Source organism: Arctopsyche grandis, chromosome 1, assembly GCF_051622035.1.
Source record: "Arctopsyche grandis isolate Sample6627 chromosome 1, ASM5162203v2, whole genome shotgun sequence".
Taxonomy (NCBI): domain Eukaryota; kingdom Metazoa; phylum Arthropoda; class Insecta; order Trichoptera; family Hydropsychidae; genus Arctopsyche; species Arctopsyche grandis.
In genome coordinates, this window is record NC_135355.1 from 32,165,853 (window position 1) to 32,190,840 (window position 24,988).

The 24,988-nt window shown below is 34.7% G+C and overlaps 2 protein-coding genes across 2 annotated transcripts; one reads left to right on the plus strand and one right to left on the minus strand.

Moving 5' to 3' along the window:
- Positions 1-618: 618 nt before the first annotated feature.
- On the plus strand, positions 619-11,184 carry LOC143911395 (protein obstructor-E-like). The gene is made up of 5 exons (XM_077430273.1): positions 619-832; positions 1,819-1,877; positions 3,060-3,222; positions 9,296-9,490; positions 9,567-11,184. Exons 1-5 carry the CDS (start codon positions 781-783, stop codon positions 9,779-9,781), a joined length of 684 nt encoding a protein of 227 aa, XP_077286399.1. The 5' UTR covers positions 619-780; the 3' UTR covers positions 9,782-11,184.
- Positions 11,185-18,422: 7,238 nt separating this feature from the next.
- On the minus strand, positions 18,423-24,457 carry obst-B (obstructor-B). The gene is made up of 6 exons (XM_077440489.1): positions 24,338-24,457; positions 21,440-21,581; positions 21,241-21,359; positions 20,957-21,157; positions 19,162-19,357; positions 18,423-19,075 (listed from the first exon to the last, which is right to left on the minus strand). Exons 1-6 carry the CDS (start codon positions 24,390-24,392, stop codon positions 18,910-18,912), a joined length of 879 nt encoding a protein of 292 aa, XP_077296615.1. The 5' UTR covers positions 24,393-24,457; the 3' UTR covers positions 18,423-18,909.
- Between the last annotated feature and the right edge of the window lie 531 nt (positions 24,458-24,988).

A 24,988-nucleotide genomic window follows, 5' to 3' on the forward strand; every position in this document is an offset into this window, starting at 1 on the left:
ATATATATATATATATATATATCAACTGTGATTGAATGTCTTTATGACTGAATACAAATAGCAGTTTTATTACAACATGAAAAAAAAACGAAATTCATCGAAAGATTCGATTCAATGAAAGAGAAAATGTGCAAAAGGAGAGGCACTTCCGACATTTTTGGCAATACATTTATTACTTATAAATCACAACATCTCAACAGTGAAATTTGAAGCTTATTCTGTATGGTATAGTTATTAAAATCGATTTGCAACACTACAAGTGGTAAAATATCGAGTGCGAGTGCAAAACTTCATACAAAGTTTTGAAATTGGGTTCATACGTTTCACTCGACGAATTGTAATTAGATGTTTGATTTAAAAATCAACTATTTAATATCACCACAAACAAGGATATACTCATTAAAACTAAGCCCGTTTCGCACTGATATATATATATATATATATATATATATATAATATACAGATTGAAATGCCAGATACAAAGCCTCAAAGTAACGAACGATTATTTTGCAACGGTCTATTACACATTGCCCAATTTGGTTTAACTATCATATGGTAGAATGGAAATAAAAAATCGGTAAGCCTTTTTGAGCTTTATTGATATATACGCATTCCCCATTTGGTTGAAAAAGCGTCACTGAACCAACCAGTCACCTAGACTTCGAACAGTCGCGATCCAAACACCGTGGATTAAACACACGCTCTCACTGTCCGTCCAGTCCGTCTGTGCGCGCGAGTTTCAATTTAATTTTCACTAAGGGTTTCCAATTCAAACACACCATGAGAACCACCGCTCTACTATTAGGAATCGCCCTGTTCCTCTCCGCGTACTGTAAGTTCTAAAAAACAAACTCATTGTGTCAACTTATTACATACGCACATTAAAAAAATTAAACTGTTAGCACGTATTGTATAAAACGTTGTTGTATTCGAGTCTCAATGTATAAATTAACGGCAATAAACAGACCCAATTAAACGTTGAAAGGTCTACGACTGTTTGAATGTACCAATCAAGGCTGTTTGTATACGAAATGTATCGAAAAGAAAAAGTGATTTTTACGCTTGTATGCCCATTATTATGTATTCAGTTCTAACTCGCAATGTATGTATGTATGTATTGGTACAATACACGATGCATACGCAATCAAAACGATTATTTACCATGTAAAGTGTGTATTCAGTATTTCAAAAATGCACTCAATTAAAATATCAATGCGTTTAAAAGTATATTTTATACAATCCAAGTCGATTTTGGTGCGTATGATGAGTCGAGTTTTCTACTCTGTGCGTATGCTTTGCGGAAATGTCACGTTACGCAAGCAGAATTTAATCTAAACGTCGTATTTTGTAGTATATATTACTCGATCGGTATTCGAGTAATATATTTGCGCTTGATTGGTATGATATCGAAATTTGGATTGACTGAAAAACGGCTTTGAAAGGTGTCCGCATCTAGCCAAGGCGAACGGCTCTATTTCCAGTTTCATACACCTGAATTCGTTTGTGATAAAATGCTATTATAATTAACGCTAGTCTAACGATTTTGATCTAAAAGTAGTTTGAAATGATTTAGTTTTGAGATAAGCTAGTTATTTTTGCATTATTTATTCAATTCGATTGTTAAATATGTAGAAATGAATATTGTAAGTGTGTATGATGCTAAATACGCTGCCTGCACTTTGAATGATTTTTTTAAACATTAAAACAATGTTATTTATATTGTAAAAATACACAAAAAAATACAAAAGGTTTTGTTTATAATATAAATTATTTTTTTTTATCAATATGTAATTTTAAGTGTTAAATGATCGTTTTTAGGTGAAGCAGGAGTGCTGTTGGATCGCGCGCCCGCTTGTCCAGAACAACACGGCGTTCAGGTAAACAAATCCTTCCAAAAGTCATTGTATTTATATTTTTTGAAGAGTCATAATGAATTTGTAAATATATGCATACCTAAAATAACTTGAAATGTATCAGGAAAATTTTGTTCAAATATTTTCGAAGCGAAACTCACTGTGCAAATTTATGTATGTGGTTTTTTTTTTATCTTTTGACCATACATCGTCAACGTACAAAAATGTTGACAGAATATAAAGTGTTTTGTCTGCAAAAAGCATCAAATAAATCAATCGCCTTCGCCAACATCGACACATTCTTTCACGATCACCTTGTCTATAGTTTTTTTTTCAGAAAGAATCGTGTGAATGTCTTGCACTGAATTGTATCGTAAATAATTATCGCCCGGAATTATCAAATCAATTTGACGGTCATAATTAATTTTCATATTTCAATTATAACTTTTACAAGTGGAATTTTTTATGGCAGCTTTAGTGAGGTGGAAACTTTTCGCAACAACTCTCATAAGCCAGCCATTTTTATTTCAATTTAATATTTTTTTTATACATCGACATTCTTTATTGGTTATGGCTATAATTATTTTTTACATATATTGACTAAATTCCACATACGAGCATATCAAACAATAAAGAAACTTTCTTCGATTGAAAATTGTGCAAAAATAGGATCCATATGCAAATCTTTGCACAATTGCGCCCACAAAAAGAAAGTTGCAAATTGTCACATAAAATTTTAAGACAAAAACCATTTTTCATCGAAACTTTCACCCGAGAAAGTTAAACGTATTCATCATTATAATACACTCAATATATCAAAAGTGTATAAAATTGCGTGTCATAGTACACAAATTTAGCATGAATGTCAACGTTTGACACATTTGCAACATTCAAACGATCGACTTCCATGTTTACGACTTAATATTATGCAAAAATGGCATGCTTCGAGCCAACGTAACTTTCTTGGATTGCGTGAAACCCACCCAACGGTGGAAAATTTTACTCTGTTTGAACTAAGCAATTTACACAATCATCATCGGTCAAAATTAGCGCTAAATGCCCACTCGATTATGATCAATTTCATTTACACAAATTTCCCGTCATGTTTATTTATGACGATGCCGGTTCGTTTGTCGATCAATCACTTTCGCTAATTAAACCAATCAATTTGTTGTTTGTTTTGCTTTGATTTTCGATGTTTTTCAGGCGTATGCTCATCCAGAGCTTTGCGATGAATTTTTCCTGTGCACAAATGGGTCTTTGACCGTTGAAACGTGCGAAAATGGACTGTTGTTCGATGGAAAAGGGGCCGTTCACAACCACTGCAACTACAACTGGGCTGTCGATTGCGGAACTAGGAAGGCCGATTGTAAGTTTTGCACCACTTTTTATCATGATCAAAGAATGACTTACTCTCGATACGTATACTGCTTTGAATAACAAAAAAATAACACATTATGTAGGCATCATCAATGCAAAAGTTCAATAAAATTGATATCCAAGTGGTACACACTGTAAATAGCTTCCCCTCTATAGATTTTTGAGCTTTTTGAGCTTATGGCTTTAGCCTGATTATCTTATTATTAACAAGCAGCGTTGAATAGTGGTTAGCATATATGCTTTCAAACATAGTATTCACGGGTTCGGGTCCCACTGGTTGCTGCTGGCTAGATCTTGGTTTATGACTCCAGGTGGATCGTTTACTATCTTCTTCGTCTTCACGTGCCATGTCCTCCCAGAACGTTAGCAATTAGATGTCCCATTCCATGACTGCGTTGGCCTACGATTTTCCCCTGGATTACTAGGCGCAGGAGATCGTCTTTCTCGTTCCGCATCACATGTCCAAAGTACTCCAATTTACGCCTTTTCACACTTTTGAGCACTTCGACATGCTTTCAGGGCTAGCACCTCGGCATTGGTACGACGTGCCATCCATGATATTCTCAGCATCCTTCTGTATGTCCACATCTCAAAGGCCTGTAGTTTTTTGCACGTGGCATCTGTCAGGGTGCATGCTTCTGTCCCATACAGAAGGATGCTGAAAACGTAGCATCGTTTCCTATCGGAGTTTGCCTATTGTCTAATTTTCATTGAAACGGTTCCAACAAATTGGCAACCGTTGCCCATTTCTCGCAATTTTCGAGTTTTCGGCATCTCGAATTTCGCTGATTCAATGAAAGTGCAGCAAATTTGTCCATAAAGGTTTCCCAAAGCTTTTTAGCATCTTGAAATTTGACGATTTATATAAATAAGTAAAAAAATGCCCCGAAAATGCAAGTTTATCAAAAAAATTTATCCATGGTTGTCTCCATGATGCTTTGTTAAGAATTGCATATCGAAGTCGCATTCGGGTTGACCTGTGAGGACTTCCCGGTATATATTAATATGTTTGAAAAATAAAAAAATATCTTTGAATAGACCTACATTTATGTATATAATATATAAAAATGGAAGGATGTGTGTGTGACAAGTATAGTTTATTTTTATTACATAAATCATATGTGCATATATCATATATTTTATTACATACATCATATTTGCCATGAAAAGAATTACCCAAAAGCAACACATGGTTAGATTATTTTTGTACATAATTACTAACAATTTTTACTGACAAAACAGTACATAGAATACAATAGAGACATATATGGTCAATCAAAATTTATACTAAGCAAATTTACAAAAAATACATTATGTAGGTAGCATTTTATAAGATTCAACAACTTCGAGATCCGAATAACTGAAATTTGAGAAGAAGTCAAGGGGATTATACCGATTTATTGGATCTGTCACAACAATTAAGCTAGAAAAATCGGAAAATTCTAGCAGGAGACGGTCGATCTGTGTTACATTCATAGCCACAAGATCTCGCCAGCAGCTTATCTGGCCGGGACTTGAACTCACAACCTCTTTAATGGTGTGCTCTACCAGTGTACTACATTGTGGTTATGATGGTAATTCGTGCACGATTACGCCGCCCAGTCACGCTGCTTCAGGTAGCCATGCTTTTCAGGAGTGAGAAGGTTAATGTCGTGGTTAGAAATCTCTTTCTATATGTTCCTATATTTCTTAGACATGTTATTTAAATAATAACTAGGCATACATAATAACTAGGTAAAAACATATAATGCTACCGCCCAATGGGGTAGCTGAGTTGTCATCGGCTCCAAAATTTTTGGATTCTTAAGAGGGCTGGACAGCAGCGCCTTGTCCATACAAACTTACTAAACTTCTCCCTTCCTCAATTATGGCACTAGAGAAATTATTTTTTAATATGCTATGGATATCCACCATTGGGGTGCATCTATCGTTTTATTTTTTTGATTTATTATTTTTTGTAGGAGCTAGGAGCCGCCAAACATCTATAAAATCGCCTCTTTTTTACACCCACGAAAAGAGTCCAGCGTGCTTATTTAACGGTCGATTTTAAAAAAAATACGCTGATAGATGCACAGAAAATATCTTTCTCATACCGATGATGAAATTTTTTTTAAAATTGGTTCAGTTTTGGAGGAGAAAATAGTTGATTAGGAAAGCTGGATTTTGTAAATTTAAAAGAGGTAGAATCTGTTGGACGCGCATCTGTCCCTTTTACTCAATATATGTGCGGGGGTCGGGGGGGGGTCCGAGGCTAGTACACGTACACTATACACACACACTCGCACTCACATACGCACTCCCATACGACTCATATACCACTGTTCACATGACAAGTTCATACATACGATATACAATTCGCTCGAATCGTAACTACACAATATGTACGGATTACATATTTCGATACATAAGTACTATATTCGCGCACACCAAATTGCAACTTCTCACTTGTCGATTTCTTTTTATTTCTCCAGATTGGTGTGTCTATGTATGTACGTGACACTTTTATACGAACTTCTAAAATAAAACAATGTGTTATGTAAAGTAATTATTGAATTTATTCAAAATTTTTTTTTTCATTTTGTTTGCGGAGAAAACGAAAATAAAATACTAAAATCTATTTTCTACATATATATTAGTGAAATATTCACATTTTTTAAAATACAGGAAAAGATTATAGTAATTAAACCCTTTCACGGGCAAATTATTTTAAATTGATATATACGATTTTTTTCTTCTTGAATATTGTTCACAGGTACAAACAGAAGGCAAATATATTTTTTATTAAAACAATGAAATGAAACAAAAAATGAAAATGCATTTACAGATAACAAATATACTGAACATAAAATAATAAATGAAAATAAAACACACATTATTAAATAAAATATAGATATATTTAAATAGACTTATCAGCTTCCATGACATTAGCGCTGTCACGCCAATTTTTAAAACACTTGTGCTCAGTTGCATCTATATTTAATTTTGTAGCTCTGGCACATATGCAGCAGTAAGGGCGGTTTCAGACTAGCGTTTTATTTCTGCGCGTATACGGTCATTTCGCCATACGCGCTTACACGCGCGCTACTTTTTGCGCTTCAAAAAACCGAACGCGCGTACACGGGCTTATTTCGGCGTTTTCGCTCGAACCGGTAGTGGTGATTTAGTATCAACATGGATAATACGAGCTTATAAGCGCGTCTACGCTCGTACGAGTTGCGCGTATGGAAAACGAAGCGCCTATACGTGCCTACATGCACTTCAAAAAACGAGATTATACGCGCGTATAAAACGCTAGTCTGAAACCGCCCTAAGAGTTTCGTACTCCGAGATATAAAACTTTTTTAGTTCGGAGCCCTACTATGCACGCTGCACCAGACAAGGAGTTAAACCCACTTTTATATGATCTCTTTGCCCAAGAACCGTCTGCAATGACTGTCAGTAAGGGATATCCTTCCTCGTCTATGTCACCATTTAAAATGGCGAGCCTTTTTTCTTCTTCACCAACGACAATCATTTCATCAAAGGCACATTCTTCGATTGTTGGCGCTAAATGTTGTTCTATGCTTGTGTAAGTTCCACGACTCAAATTTCATTTAATTGTGAATAGCCATTACCTGTACAAATAATTCCTTCTACGAAAGCAGTATTTGCGGAAACTTGCAGTTTCGGATCTTCGGAGTATACAGTTTCCTTTGCTAAGCACATTCTACACCGAAAAACATATTCGCTGAGAAAACCTTTTCTTATTTCTTTCACAAAATTTAAGTCAGATAATGTACAATTAGTGTGTTCATGCTAAATTTTTGAAAGCGCTGAAAATAAATATTTAATATCTACTATTCTGCGCCCTTCTAATTGTTCATGAATATCTGTTTCGTTGGGATTGTCTGCTTCTGCTTCTATAACTAAATCATCAAGCCTCGTTGATGACGTTGAACTAGCTGTTTCTGATAAATTTTGATCGAATAAATCTCGCGGAACTGTATACAAAGATGTCGGTCCAGAACTTGTGGAGGCTACAGCTAAGTTTCCAACAGCAGCAGCATTGGCGACATCGATGTTTATCTCTTTATCTCTTCATTTTTACTACCAGACATGTCAATTATTTGACCTAAATATAAATAATTATTTACTACTTCTACTGGTTTATCATCTAAGGGGATGCTATCAGGCATGCAATAACTATTGAACATTAGTTTAGTCTTATCTACGTTAATTTTTAATCCTACTTTTCTACTTTCCCTGTCCAGCTGTGTTAGTCTGATAAGTAGGTCAGCTGAATCACGAGCTACTAGAACTATATCGTCTGCGAACCGAAGGTGACTCAAAAAGCGACCATTGATGCTTACTCCGGCTGTATCCCAATCCAATTTCCTGAAAACTCCCTCAAGCACCGCATTGAATAACTTGGGCGAGATTGTATCTCCTTGTCTTACTCCTTTTCCTATGCTATGCTCACATCACTACATTTTGCATAATAAATAATAGTTACTAAGTCACAAGAAAGCATTATTACCTGGTGGTCGAATGTGTTGTAAGATGGATATTTCGTTTAAAATATCGTTTTTGTCTTTTAGTCGACTGGAACATACGTTATTTCTTCCCTTTTCTTCCATCCATTGTAAGTACTCAGTTCTTAGACTTTCGTACAAACAAACGCTGAACGATATGCATATGACACGACGGAAAGGAGAATTCAAAGAAGCGGGACGCGTAAATACATTCATAAGCGCGAGCGACCGAAACAGCATATTACGAAAGATGCATGTTCCCAAACGTTGCAAGTACAAATATTTCCCGCTCGCATCAATAATACATCAATAATATTCGATGTTTGGGAATTTGTGCTCGATGCAAAACGCGCGCGCACACACACACTCTCACTCACTTTCGTGGTAGTTCGGGCTGTAGCTCGAAGACAGAAACAAAAACAACATTTTTTATAAAGCGATATTCAAAAGTGACGCTGCTATCCAACCCTCTTAAGAGGGCTGGACACCAGCGCCTTGTCCTTACAAACGTATTACACTTCGCCCTTCCTCAATTATGGCGCTAGAGAAATTATTTTTTAATATGCTATGATTATCCACCATAGACATGTTTCTATTTTTCTATTTTTTTATTAGTTATTTTTTATACGAGCTAGGAGCCACCAAAAATCTATAAAATCGCCTCGTTTTTACACCCACGAAAAGAGTCTAGCGTGCTAATTTAACGGTTGATTTTTAAAAAAATACGAAAACACAAACATAGAAAATATCTTTCTCATACCGATGATGAAATTTTTTTTTAAATTGGTCCAGTTTCAGACGAGGAAACTGGAGAATACAAAACCTCGATTTTATCGATTTAAAATATGTAGGTATTATCTGGCCGAGGCGCAACTGTCGCAGTCACTCAATATTTATATTGATATATATTGTCACATTCATATAATATATACATTCACTCAATATATTTATATATCAAAAAAAGAAACAAAATTAAGGTTTCGGGTATCCAGCCCTCTTAAACGTGTTTATTACGAATATTATTTATCACCATCGTACTAGCGGAAGCGATTTAAATTTCTATCGTTGACCAAACCGTGCAAAATGGCAAAGTTTCAAAATGATTGGAAGAATGTAAGAAAAACCAATATGCGAATTGAAACTACACTTCTGCATTTAAAAAATTGCTTTATATAAAGTCAATAAATTTTATTTTATTTTTATTTTGAAAAAATAAAGCACAGTTAGTTTTGTTTTACGAAAGAGTTCTTTTGTTTTGTGAAATTTATTTATATTTTATTAATAAATCACCATTCAAATTGATTTAATAATACAATACTTAATTCTCTAGTAGATTATTTTTATAATTTGTACTTACATATATGCCCTGAAATTGTTATTAAAATCCTGATATTACACGCTATAGTATAAAAATAAAGTCTAAAAATCCAAACTAAACCTTCTACTCGAAGAGTCTTGCACAAATAAACACTAATCAGCTACATTTTTGTACTCGAACTTTGATCTCCACTTAGAATATTATTATTTAAAACTGAAATGTTTAATTTTTAGTGACCCCAATCTCTTCTCCCGGCTGCGAATACGCATTTGGAATCTACCCAGACAGTGAAGATTGCTCCACCAGCTACGTAAAGTGTGCCTACGGAGCACCACACCCAGAACCTTGCGAGCCAGGCTTGGTCTACGACCACCGTACCCACGGATGCAACTGGCCTGATCTCCTCCAACCGTTCTGCAACCCTGAAGGTGAGTTTCTTCCTTACTCCACTACATACTTCCATCCTCATCGATCGATACAAATCGTCCCGATTCATCTTTTCAGCCGTCGTCGGATTCAAATGCCCCACCAAGGTCCCATCCAGCTCTCAAGCTGCCAAGTTCTGGCCCTTCCCCAGATTCCCAGTTCCCGGAGACTGCCATCGTCTGATCACCTGCGTCGAGGGCTCCCCGCGTCTCATCAGCTGCGGAGACGGAAAAGTCTTCGATGACAACAATCTCACCTGCGAAGATCCAGAGCTGGTGCCACACTGTCACTAAACAAACCCAAAAAATTAAATAGAAATCCACCGATTCCATACATTCTTAGTAACACTCTTCAATTCAGCAATATTTATCTTTTTATTTTTGTAGATAATTCCTAATTTATTAAAATAAATTGACAGTTTTTATTAACATGTGTGTTGTGATGTGCGTCTTCTGAATTTTTAATTAAATTGTCGAACTTTCACCTCTTTCGTTTATTTTTGTTTGAATTTCGATTGCGTTCTCTCTGTTTCGATGTAAGCAGTGATTATTCATCTAATTGGATTGGAGTTTTCAAGTCAAATGAAAGGAAATGCTAGAAAGGCAATGATTGTTGATTGATTTGTACGTTTTGTTTGTTCACCAACTTGGAAAAACTATCGAATGAAACGAATCGAACAATACCAAATGCTTATATAATATCTACTAACAATTCGGGCAAACTCAGTTATAACGAGTAATGACTCGTAGTATCAGCAATGATTTAAGCCGAACTCCAACTTAATATTTCAATATTTACATAGCCACACTCAATCAATATTAATATGCTTGTATATTATATACAACCAACTTTTGCCACCATATGTATTTATAAATCGTGAATAATTTAGAGATCTTTGATGCTTTACGTGTTGCTAACGAAATGGTTAAACACGCTATAAAGGTAAAATTATAATTTTATAATCGCATGAGCGTGATTATACGATGCACAAGTTTTTTTTTAGATAGTTTTATATGTGTAAAAAGACCGCTAACACGCCCTATATATAAAACTCACCCCCTGGAGTGTTTTTGTTGATATCTCATCCTTGTATTAACATAGGTTTGGCTGTGATCGATAACGGTGATTCCTATATTTGAAGAAATGTTGGAAAATCTTGTCGAAATAATAAGATCATACGAATTAACAATGACATTAAGACACGCCCATTTACAGCTGGAGTTTACCTAGGCATGCCGTGCCCTACAATTCTGTGTCTGCGCCTTTACACTGGTCATTTGATTTTACAGGTATAATTTTGACTGTGTCTACAATACTGTCTACCCTTTGATAAATTATATATGTCCTATTTATTTATGCATGACAGCATGTAGCATTGATGTTTAAAAACTACTAATATTTCTAGAATCATCTTCGAACATTTATCTCTGAAAATTTGTGCGGTATATCCAACTAGCAAGCTCGTTGTATAGCTGAGGAATCATATTGGAAAACGCTTGAATCAAATTGATCTGTAATTATTTTCTCGTAACAGCTGAGATCTTGTCAAAGCCGTGTTTGTATTATGTATATTAAGCAAGTTAGACTTCAGTTCTATAACAGCAGACAAAATGCTACTCCAATTATAATAAAATAAAACAAAGCTCAACGAAAACCTGTATTTGATCTAAGAACCAGTACTATGTATGTCACGTCTAATAAAAAAAATACATTATTACAGTCTCATAACGACCTTGATATAAAAGTGTCGGTCCATGTGTGTACGTATACCATTTCTGTACTGTCTCCAATGTGGAAACATTGCTGAATCAGTTTTACTGCAAAATAAAGTATTAGAACATATGTGTCAATATACATAGGTAATAGAGCAAGTCCAATTGTTAACAGCTTTAGTTCCATTAGCTTCCGTCCAGACACTATAGGAAAGAGAAGATCTCAAAATCAATGCGATATCAAGCATCCAATAGTGTACATACAAGCAGATCGGATTCATACTATCAGCTGATGGTACTTTAAGGTAAAGATACAGAGAGGTAGGAAGCACGTAATTTTTTTTAAAAAGGTTTTCACATACAAAAATAGTAGGCCAAATCTGTACCGTCGCGTCCCTTAACAAACCTCACCCCCTAGAGAGTTTTCGGCGATTTTTTTATCCCTGTATTGACATACATACATATGTAGGTTTGATAGTGATCGATAGCTCTAGTCCCCATATTGAAGAAATGTAGGCGACACTTGTCGAAATAATAAGATTGTACGAATTGCACGTGCGACCTCGGTGTGAAGATACGACTCGGGTACCAATCAAACACTTCTTTCGTCCGTCTATTGTCCGTTCTTCTAGTTACATGACCAACCTATTGCCAATTCAGTCCTTTATTCTCTTCATTATATCAGCTACCCTTGTCATATTCTCATCCATCCCATCCCAAAAATTTTATGAATTTCATCCACCCGTCTAATCTGTAGCCTTCCTTGCACCCTTTTACATTCACTCGAGTACTATTCGAGCACTTCTTTCCTCCATCTACCGACTACTCTTCTAGCTCCCTAACCCGCCCATTATCAATTCAATATCTTCACTTTCTACACTATATCCAATACCCTTGTCATACTTATAACCCACGTATTCCGTTTCCTATATCTTCTCGATATACCGAGCTTACAGCGATCATTGCTTTTCAATATATTCACCCTCCCTATATCCATTACCCTTGTCATATGTAGAATACGGACCCAAAACGCGCTGCTCATTGTCCAATTGTTGTAAATGCTTCGTATAAAAGGTTCGGCAAACCTTTAACAATGCATTTACAACATTTGAACAATGAACGGCACTCTGGCTATCCGGGCTTTAGTCATATGTACTTCTCACCCAGGTATTTCGGTTCTTATATATTTTCGTTATGCCAAGCATACAGTGGTCATTGCCTTCAATATCTTCACTATATCCACTACTAGAGATCAATATCTTCACACCATATCCACTACTCTTGTCATACTTCTCACCCAGGTATTCCGGTTCTTATATATTTTCGTCAATTCAATATCTTCACTTTCTACACTACATGTATATCCACTACCCTTGTTATACTTCTCATCCAGCTATTCCGGTTCCTATATCTTCTCGTTGTTCCTATATCTTCTCGTTGTTCCTATATCTTCTCGTTGTTCCTATGTCTTCTCCTTCCTTTATCTTCTCGTTCCCATATCTTCTCGTTCTTATTGTCGGACAACCGTCTCGCTCTTCTACGAAAGGGTCACTCAGACTGTATTCGGTGGGGGGAGTGGTAGCCTCATATAGAGGGCTTTATTGGTTGACTTCATTGACCTCTAAAGTTGGCTTATATATCTTCTCGTTATGCCTAACATACAGTGGTCATTTCCATTTCAATATATTCAATATATTCACTACTATATCAATATATTCACTGTATCCACTACCCTCGTTATACTCACCCAGCTATTCTGGTTCCTATATATGTACATATTTACATATTCTCGTTATGCCAAGCATACAGTGGTCATTACCATTTCAATATTTTCACTATATCTACTATATCCACTACCCTTGTCATACTTCTCACCCAGCTATTCCGGTTGCTACATCTTCTCGTTATGCCGAGCATACTGCGGTCATTGCCATTTCAATATCTTCACTCTCTACACACGTCTTCTCATACTTCTCATCCATAACGAGAACACATAGGAAACGGAATATGTGGAATTTACTAGAATATAGAATTTAACAATTATCTTATTAATTTTAGCATGAATGCTCATAAATCGCTTAGGTACACAATGTAAGCTCACACTTCCGGTTTGCAAAAGTTGTTAAAATAGCACTAAACTTTAGTTTGTGAATAGATTTTCAACACAGTATATGAATCTATTTAAAATCTTGTATTAATTATGGCTTCTAATTACATGCTCAATTTTACTAAAGTTTTTGTTCTCACTTTTTATTCATATATTTTTTTTAATAATAATTGGATACGTCTCAATTTTGAATATTTTATAAATGGGTGACCGTAAAAAAGTCGACATTGAAAATGTTCGTTTACCATGAATACATATGAAAAACGGTTAGTATATATGTATATCAGCGGCGTGCGGTAAAACTCTTTCTTCCCCCGTCGTACATGCTCACTTAATTTGCGCGAGCAGGATACAACAGGAACAAGAGGCACAGGCTTTTCCTCCCGTATCCTGCGCGCGCATATTAAACAAGGCTGTATGACAAAAATAGAGATAATTTCACCGCATGCCACTCATATATATTATCGGTCTCCGTGACGACAGAATGTTAAATGACAGAAAACGCAAATATCGGAAGGCAAAGATCGAAAATCGAAAGATCTTAAGTCGAAAGATCAAAAAAAAACGGTGCATGGTAAACGGTACATACTCACTTAATTTGCGCGAGCAGGATACAACAGGAACAAGAGGAAATGGCTTTTCCTCCCGTATTAATGTGCGCGCGCAGAATACGGGAGCAAAAGCATGTTCCTCTTGTTCCTGTTGTATCCTGCTCGCGCAAATTAAGTGAGTATGTACCGTTTACCATGCACCATTTTTTTTTTTTGATCTTTCGACTTAAGATCTTTCGATTTTCGATCTTTGCCTTCCGATATTTGCGTTTTCTGTCATTTAACATTCTGTCAAGTCACGTAGACCCATATATTATATATATGTACATAGTACCGTTTACCATGAACCCTTTTTTTTTTTGATCTTTCGACTTAAGATCTTTCGATTTTCGATCTTTGCCTTCCGATATTTGGCTTTTCGTGCATTTCACATTCGATCCCGTGAGGTGCACCCGAATTTACTTTGTATAATATTATCTATGTCTCAAATGTACAATGTTTCTGGTCAGGAAGGCGCACTGTTAGACCTTCCTGGTATATTGCTTTTTCGACCTTTTCACTTTCAGTGCCGTGAGGTAGACCCTTTATAAATATGTATTATATGTATGTATCTTTTGATCAAAATGACCACATGTTCAAGTACTTGGAGTAGAGTCCAAGCAGTGGCCACACAGACTTCATTCAAAAATCACTCTCAATGAACAAATCGCGATTCACATCAATACGAATCTCTAGGTCAAATTTTACGACGACTTCCTGCACAATTGGACACGTGTAGCTTTTACCGCAATCAATTACGCCGTAACTTACGCTGTTACGCCAGTTACGTAAGCGTCTGATCCCGTGAAAGGTACACTCGACGACCGTGTCGAATAATAATTTTCACAGACACTGCCGTTGACAATAACCGATATTATTTTTTAATTTATTTATTTTTTTCATTCCGTTTTCTTAAGCGACCGGTTCGGCCCGTTGCCGGTTGTGAATTCCGTTTAACGCGAGCTCTGCACGACCAAATGACTAATGACCTCAAGCTGTCGCTCCAATCGTACGAATATCACCCTTGCGTCGACAGCTCGTAAGGATCAATTTGTTCCGGAATGGCGATCGCTGAATGTTCGCCAATACAACTTTCGATTTCGTTCGGACCGAAGTGAAAGTAAATTTAACACGTTGCCGCCGGAACACGTGTGCATGTATTATATGTGGGTTTACGTGCACACGAAATTGCACCGCACTATATCAATTTCGTGTTGTCAATCATCGTCATTTATTGTCGTGCCGATTGCGCAATATGTACATATAATATATCTCCGAGCGTTGTGCAATTTTTCTGGTTAATTGATGCTGATTTTCGTTCAATATTTACGTCTCGAACGTAACAAATTAAGGTTGATTTTTTGCATTCATATATATTTTATTACATACATACATCATATGTATGTATGCCAGCAGCATAGCTCGGACGTTAAGCTTCTGCTTACCGTCAAGAAGGTGCCGGGTTCTATCCCTGAATGAAAATGAATTTTTCAGAGTATGCTGTTGGTCAGACCTGGATTTGTGACTCCAGGTTGATCGTTTCCTATCAGAGTTTGCCAATTTTCTCTGATTTCATTGTTGAAACGGTTCCCGGAAAAAAAAATTGGCTAAAAATCCTTCCTACCTACTATGTCACCACTATTTGAAAAATTTGATTGATGTACAATAAAAATTTATGTACAATTCATAGATGTCTCGTTAATTTGCGAGTTTTTTCAGTGTCTCGCAATTCAACGACTTATAATAAAAATGCTGTATTTGTATTTGTAATTGGCCAGGAAGGCGCATTGGGATTTACCTGTAAGGCCTTCCTGGTATATATGTAAAATAAAAATATGTGCCATGACAGGAATTACACCAAGGTTAAATTATTTTTGTACATATATACATAAGTATTAACAACTTTTCAAATAGTACATAGAATACAATAGAGACATCTATGGATAATCAGCAAACACTATGACACAACAAATTTGCGAAATATGCATTATGTAGGTAGCATTTTATAAGATTCAACAAATGCGAGATGTCAATAACGAGAAGCTGAGAACTTCGGGAAAGTGTAATCGGTTGATTCTTTTTGACATTATCATCATCTACAACCGTTCACCATCCACTGCTGGATGAACGCCTCTTCAACACTCTTCCACTCGTCACCTCACACATCTTTCTAATTTCGTCCACCAATTTTCCTTGCAGTCTTCCTTTTACCCATTTGCATTCTCTCAGTTACCATTCCAGCACTTATTTAAATTATTTTTACTCTAGCACTTCTAGCCACGTGGTCCGCCCATGGCCATTTCAATCTCTTCACTTTATCCACTATATCCACTATCCTTGTAGTACTTCTCACACAGGTAATCCGCTTTCCTCGTTATGCCAAGCATATAGAGTTCCATACTTCTTTTTGACATATTCTGTGTAAATTTGGATAATCCAGACTCCAAAATTATATTAATTTATCAATTTTAGTAGTCAAAATTCGAATCAATTATGTGTAATGGAATTTACCAGGCTCTGCTATGTTATTAATAAATTTATTTAGAGAAAAAACGACGATGTAGGGAGGCCGCTCTTATCCTAAGAATGGCCTCAAAGTGAATCCCTTGAACTCTCTTCGCAAACCCCACCCATTGAAGTGTTTTCGGTGATATTGTGTCCTTGTACATAAGTTTAACAGTGATCCCATATTTGTAGAAACTTATCGAAATAATAGAATCGTATGAATTAACAATGACATGAAGACACCCTTTCACAGATGGATTCCACCTACGCGTCCGGTACCGCACTTTTCAGTATGATCTTACCAATACCGTTCATTCAATTGGAACTTTGACATTTTAATATATAATTTTGAAAGAAACTTTGTAACTATGTATGTATGTAAGGTTTATTGGAAACATTGAAAACAAATCAAAATTTCCATGACGACGATATCGATATCGATATAATAGTATCGATTCAAATAAATTAAATAAAAAAAAATGAATGTTAACATAGATTGTTTTTCCATGTTTAAGCTGTTTATATTACAAATACCGAGCGAAGCCGGGTAAAAACACTAGTGAGAAACGAAAAAATGTAAATAATAAGCGACGATTTTTGAATAAAACCAAAATTTTTAGTGCTCCAGTTCTATGCAGCACATACTGCTCGATTGATCCACGCTCCTATTCTTATCTCTGTTCCAATTCTTCGATATCCAATATTCATTTTATGTACATACATACATAACCGATTGGGTCAATAAGTCACCTATACGTGTGAAAGTCAGTTCAGTATTCAAAATAAGCTCAAATGGTGTAATCATGAAAGTGAAGGAAGCAGAAAGTTAAATGCAAAGATATACAAAAGTAATGTCAAATATATGTACATGTATTAAATGAAAACTATGTACAGTATATATAATACTTATAAATATGTAAGTATTCTTTCAAGATCGTTTGTAAGCTGTACAGCAAATGGAACTTTACCTGTGAATCGTTTTTAACATCAGATTTCTCATTTTAACATCAGGTTTCTCAGTTTCACACTGCCGAACTTTATATTATTTCTTAAAATATATTGAATGCAGGGTCTTCATATTTTATGTGTTCCTCGTCAAAACCTCTATGATTTGAATGATCTTATTATGAAATAAAAATATTGATCTATATCAACAGAAATAATTATTTTCGTGGGAAGCCCCTTGTACACGTATCTCACAGATACGAGAGAGGAAATCAATAAAATGAATTCAGGAATTCAATTCAGCAATTCAAACAATGTAAGGGAATTTAATTCAGCTCAACGCTCAGTGTGAGAATGGCACTAATCTCATATTATTAGACGTTTAATGGTTTTCAAAGCTATTTACGGTAATTAGCCTCGTTTTAACTTCAAACAAACACTTTTAACTGGACGCTTGGCGTCCAGCACAGTGGCTAGCGGATTGCTTAGCACAGTAAGGTAAGTTTTAATCAAAAATTTTCATTAATGGAATTCTCATACAAAAATAAATTCACTTTTAATATTTAGGTTTTGGGTTAAACATAGAGACCGAACCATCACAGAAGATTTAAAATATCAGAGATATGCAAGTTTTTAATTCAATTTAATTGATTAATTTAAATTTAAGAAAATATGACTACTTTCAGTCTATAAAATAAATTGGAATATAAATAAAATTCAATAACATTGAATTAATGCCATCTGTATGTAAGAGTGAAATATAATATTATGAAAAATACACCGCAGAAAATTGTACCATAGTAAAATGTCGTTGTGTTATGAACTTTTTTAAAACTATGTAAAATAAAATTATGTATTAAAACTGCTACTTTTTTATCTGAATGTTTGGCCTGCATTTTATTCTTAAATTGATACAAAAGTTGATTGAAAAGTGTCCCGAAAAGTATTAACTGCTAAAAAGGATAAGAGGAATAAGGAATAATTGCTTAATAATCTTATACAGAACCGCTCAAAATGATGTGTAACTTTGAAATGGTTAAGATACTTATATCAGTATTCAAATATAATATTTATACTATAAAATATATAGTTTTATTACTTTTTAATAATTGAAACATCATTAGAAATCACACGAAGAATAATAAAGGAAAACTTTAATAAGTAATGACACCAATAAAAGACTAATAATAGTATTGTATTGATTTTTTTAATCCTTACCTTACATCTTAAAAGAAAAGTGACGTGGAATCGAGACATGGAATACCAATAAAACCTCAAATTTCATACATATCGTGGGCCAATTTAATGTACATAAATCAAACATGAAATCAACGAAAGGATATTTAATAACCATTTATTGTTTTGAAAATACATAAAAATTTTATTGCATCACAATCGACTAGTAAAAAATCTGACATATTGTACCATTCAAAATATGTATATGTACACATGCTTTACAGTTTCAGTTCTTTACATATTATATATAAATACATTTCTTGGATCGTTTCAAACTATAAATAAAAGTCAAGATTGAACGATCTGCCAACGATAAAATCTCACTCCTAGTCTTCTTCCGGTGGTGGAGACGGCTCAGACTTGTTCTTTTTGGGTCTCATCGGCTTCCTCCTGCTGACGAACGGGGTTGGTTGGTGTTTAGGCTTCTTGGTGGTTGGGTTCTCCAAGGCGTAGAGCTCGTCATCGCTCAGCTGGTCTTTGTACCAGTCGACGCTGAAATATTACATTTATTAAATAAAACTGCTTCAGTATACTTTATATAATATACATATGCTCCAATACTTGTGAGTTTTACGTACCATTCCGGGACTTTTCTGGCCCAGTCGCATTTCTTGGTAGAGTCGTCGAACACTTGACCCAATTTGCAACCACTGCGACGTGGTACATCGCCGTTGATGCAGACGTAGAAGTATTGGCAATCGTCAGGGTCTGTGTAGCGAGGGTGGCTCAGAGCGAAAGTTTCGTTGACTTTAGGACACTCGAAGTTGAAGACATCTGCAATCATTGTAATGACTCATATGAGATCAAAAATAAATTGGGCTTCTTTAAAAAAAAAACTTCTATAAAACATAAGCTTTCAACTATTAGAGCTGTAATACTAGTTTTTAAAGTTACATAAAAATAGTGCAAATTTGAAACAAAATGTTTAATACAGAGAAATGTTATAATAATAAAAGTGACTTTAGGCGTTATATTGTTGTCAAGTGACGATTGTCCACAGACAATCCTAAATAATTTTAGCATCAGTCATATTTGATGCTTGGTGGTCGACGTATGTCCGATAAAAACTTCTCTGGCCAAGGGCAATGGGCAAGTGCATCGTTAAAAATTGCACAACACATTCAAAAGCACACAATAAATAACATGGGATACATTTTTATACGTAAATTGATCATTTAAGTAAGATATTATTGAATTAACATCGTAGTTTGACAGTTTTTAAAAGTGTCATGGCGATCGTCTGCATTCTACATAACATTTCAGGGGCGGCACCAGAGAAATGTAAAAATTATTTTTAAATAAATGTAAAACATTTATCTTGGTGGTACCGAATAGTCAATTATATTAATGACCAAATATTTAAGTTTAATTAATATAAACATCGTTCATTTTATATTATACATATTTTTGTAAAAACTATTTATTTAATTTAATTTATTAATTTAAAATAATAACAACAATAAAATGACAAGTGTGACCTGACAGGTTGCCCCAAAGCGTCACACCCAAAGCGTCAAACTATACATTACACGTTAATTTAAGAGTTCCCAAAGACAGACAAATAAAATAAAGTGCAAACTTGGAAAATAAACGGATTGGCCTCCAACGCTCAACACAAGCATATACTCAAATTGTAAATAAATCTATATCAAAATAAAACTTTAATTTCTGTAGTGAATATGTGATAACCCTGATTGTATTCCGTGCGCTTTAGCCTAGTTATGGAGACGTACCGCGTAATATTGAAATAATGTATTTATTCGTAAAGACGTTTCTATTATGATAACATTTCTCTGGTTTAATATTTCAAATAAACGAATAAAACTATTTTCGTTTGTTTTAAGCACTGACTTTAAACACTTGTCAGCACATTTAAAATAAATTTTATAGACAAAATTCAAAGCATTGCTCATTCAGCTCATTATAGCGTAGTGCACTGGTAAAGCTATTGCATACCAGTAAAGAGGTCGTGAGTTCAATTCCCGGCCTAGATCTTGTGGTTATTAAAAAAGCACAGATAGATCGTCTCCTGTTAGAATTTTACGATTTTTCTAGCTTATTTGTTGAGACGATCCAATAAATCGTTATCTTTTCCCCCCAGTTTCTCGCAAATTTGAGTTATTAGCATCTTGAATTTGTTGAATCTTATAAAATGCTAAATACATAATGTATTTCTTACAAACTTGCTTTGTATCAAAAATTTTGCTGACTGTCCATAGATGTCTCTATTGTATTCTATGTACTGTTATGTTTTAAAAATTGTTAGTACTACAATAAGTAAGTACAAAAATAATCTGGCCGTATGTTTTGCCATTGATTAATGCCTGTCGTGGCACATATGTACATATTTAATAATAAAATTGTGCGACTTACCCTTGGTGGTGCACCCCTTCTTCTTAGCCTCATCGGCCCAAGTGCAAATTCCGGTTTTGTCATTGAAGACCAGACCAGCGGGACACACGATCATATTGAACTTTCCGTCGACGCAGTAATAGAACTGGTCGCAGATAGATTCGTCACTATGGGCAAAATATCCATGCAGACGTGGACAATGTTGAGACGGCTGAGGAGTTTCTGTCAACCAAAAAGAAAAAAAAATACATATCGAACAAGGTCATTCTCGAAGATAAGCTTCCTTGTAACATTGAACCACTTACGCAGCTTGGATCTTTGGCTACAGTCGATGTTGAAGGGAAGGTCGCACTTTTCCTGATCGGGACTGTAGTCATTGAAAACCATACCATCGGGGCAGAGCTTCTCGGTTATTTCGCCACCACTGAAAAATATATAAACCAAATGATAAACTTTAAAACGCTCTTTTGCCGATGATTATGGTGATCTGAAGTTGTTTCTGACCTGCAAGCGTAGTACTTGTCGCACTGTTCAGCATCGGCGAAGTAACCATTTGGCTCTGGACATTGACTGCTGGTGGAAACATCTTCATCGTTGGATGCTGGACGCTTCTTATTCTCCTGCTTCCTTTGCGCAAAAGCAACTCCTGCAAATTAAAAACCAGCCAATCAATACTACGTATGATACATCAATCTCGCATCGTATCTGAAAATGAGCATTTTCCTGCATGCTAAGTTAACAGACACTCTATTTTTCATTTATCAATCCCATTATAGTTCAATTTTTTGATTATTTCATTGGGCTATTTTGTTAATTGAGCAATTTTACCGATTATGCAGCTTTTGTTAAGCAAATGTAGTGTGGTTTTGTATTACATATCAACATATATTGTACGACCTTGATTTTTTGGAACCTAAGAGCCAGAAGGCATTTCATTGTGTCGATCAAACCGGTTCAATAACATTAGTAGTGGCGTAGCAAAATAAATTAAAACCGATGATTCAAATTTAATGATCCCCAAATATGTATACATACATGCATTATTGCAATTTTAATTTAAAATATTACATGGGTTTAATTATTGGACTATCAGTTTCTATGATTTTAAGTTTGATTTTGCTATTTATTGTATTTTTTAAACTTAATTAATTTTTATTTGATACTTATCCGTCCTTGATTTTTTCATTAAAAAATTAACCTTTTTATTATTTTTTTTATATCTATAGTGAACGTGTGTTAACTGTATCAGTAGATGTATTATTTCTTATATTATATTTAATAAAAATCAAACTAATAAAACAACAATGAAATTATTTTCAGAATGTATAGACAGAAAGCTATTACGTGGTATCGAATAAGAAATCATATATCACATTATATAATATATTTTCCTGAAATACATATCTTGATGTCTCAATATACAACAAAAAAATTACATGTATTTAACTTTACATTGACAGAATTTCTTTCGAAACATGTGTCGTGGAAATTTGGAAACGATTTTAAGCGAGTGCGATTGACGCTTTGCTTTAAAATTTTACCATTTCAGCGCGCGCCATCGTTGACAAAAATTTTTTTCGCAGTTTCTACAAAGCCTCTAGACCTTAACCTCTCATTTTTTTTCCTGTAATTGTAACAGTTACATTTCGAAATCCTTGATCTTTTCGATCACGTTCAATGAGGTCGTCTAGTCGGCGCCCGGTAACGGTCGAAGAACTTAACTGTAGTTCACCTCGATGTAGGGTTATTGCATTGACAAATTCACATCACACAAGGCTTCTTTTGAATTTAAATTTCCCATCGTACGTGTATGTGTAGTTTGATAAAAAAAAGTTTGAGAGTCGTTCGCTTCAATTAGTTGCGCGCACACTTTGAAGTGTTTTGAACGAATTCGTTCGATCGACACGTTTCTCTTCGATAATTGAACGAAAATATCGAATGATTCTTAAACTTTTCACTTTCTCTATATATAATACAGTATCGGAAGATGTGATAAATTCAAAATGTAAATTTATAATTTTTTTTTGTATATCCTGTAAAGGTATAGGAGACTTGATTCGATTAACATAAAATATTCTCAAATAATTGCGTTTCGCAAAATATAAACAGATTATTATTCGTGTTGGATTTCTAGGAATAGTTTAATAAAGAATTAATTTCCAGTGTTATATCAATACATTTTCAAGGTTAATTCGGTTTGCTATTGCGTTCTCTTTGGTTTGCAAAGAATGCGAAAACGTTATATAGGTACATAACTGTGCATTGAATTCGCCGAATGCATTGAAAAAAATACAATGCAATACAATATACGCCATACGAATTTCCTATCAGATCGATTGCCATATTGAGACGTACAGTCCACTGCAAAAATTCATTTCAAAATTATGGCATGCAGTCGTGGATTGGCAAAATTTTCCGCAAAACTTGCGACAAAGCAAACGAATAACGCTCTCAAACGACTAACAAGTCTTTGCCAAACGAGTACGAAAGGTCAACCGGTATACATTATCCAAGAATGAAATGTAGCATCTCTTCCAGTTATATTTTATGTAAGCGAAAGCGAAAAAAATCTAATGCATTCAAATTTGGATATAGATTCCTAGTTGAGTGATGAAAATTTATCTAATTTTCACCGAAAAAGTTGAGTAAACTGTGTTTTTTTTTTCAATACAAAAAAAGAAATTTAAATTTTCTAATGCAATGAACTCTAGAAAAAACGGTCGACAGCATCCGACAGCGCACAGCTTCTCAAACTATCATTCTTATATATGTATATTAGAAACTAAATTTCCAAATATTTTACGCTAGATGTGTAAATATTTGTAATATGAACAAATTAAATGTCAAAATTAAATCACATTCCAACTATAACAATCGGATTAGCAATCTGTTGTACTATTTTGCTTTATAAATAAGCGTATAATTTATTATATTGTATTAAGTTCATAGGAGACTGTAATTACACAAGTTTACAAGCAGTTTAGCAGTTAAAAATCAACCAAACAAGTTTGAAATACGTAAGACGCAACAAAAAGGAAAAGTATTGTAGACGTTAATCAATCTGTGATGAAACTTTTCATTTCCATACTTGTTAATGCAGCCAATGATAAGCTTTTAAAACAACAAAAATACATAAAGTTTATGCGGCAAACGTTCAAGGTTCAAGAGTATCTTGACATTCGTGCATTTTACTTTCTCTTTTGGCGTTTATTTGCAACTTGAGAACCAGCTCTCAGATTCGATTTCTATTAAGAAAAAAATTATCTAATTACACACAAAATATCAAAAGTTGGCCCTCTTGATGGTTTTGATTTGCGTTCGATATATGTAGTTTCATATATACTTTTTTGAAAAAAAGTCGTTATATTATTATCGGTTATGAATTTGGTTACATTGACTTACCTATGATCAGGAACAGGAGGAAACATTTCAGTAAGTTATTCTGATTGACTGCCATTGTTAACACATCAGCTGCCAACGGTAGCGTTGCGATCCGTCCGACAATCCGGACTTGAATGATGCATGGACGGTTTTCTTTAAGCTCTCTTTGGTCAAATGTCGTCAGACAGTGGCTCCCAAACCGTTGGATACAAAATCTATGACAAATTGCATCGGTTCTTGGGTATCTTAAGGCAAAAATCTATATGAATATCGGCTGTCATTAGCTTCTACGTAGAATGGTTTCGCACTGTTTAATGTTTTTGCCTTTAAATTGTTACGAATATGAAGAAGAAGAATACTTATGTAAATTTGACAAAACGTTTTACTGGTTGGTATAAAGATGGTGACTGGTGCAATAATATTTGGTAAAAGCTTTAGAAAAAATATGGTATGTAAAAGAAAAACAGTATTTTCCACCACATACATTTTCAAAATGTACCCATTCATTTTTTAATTGGACGCTTCAATTTTCAGCCATTTTTGAAGATTCATTACTGAAGCAAAGTTAAAAATTAAAAAAAATACAAAGTGAAATTATGTGCCTTTAGACATCTAATCAGTTAATTTAAAATACATATGTATATATGTATATATAATACATACAGGGCCGCT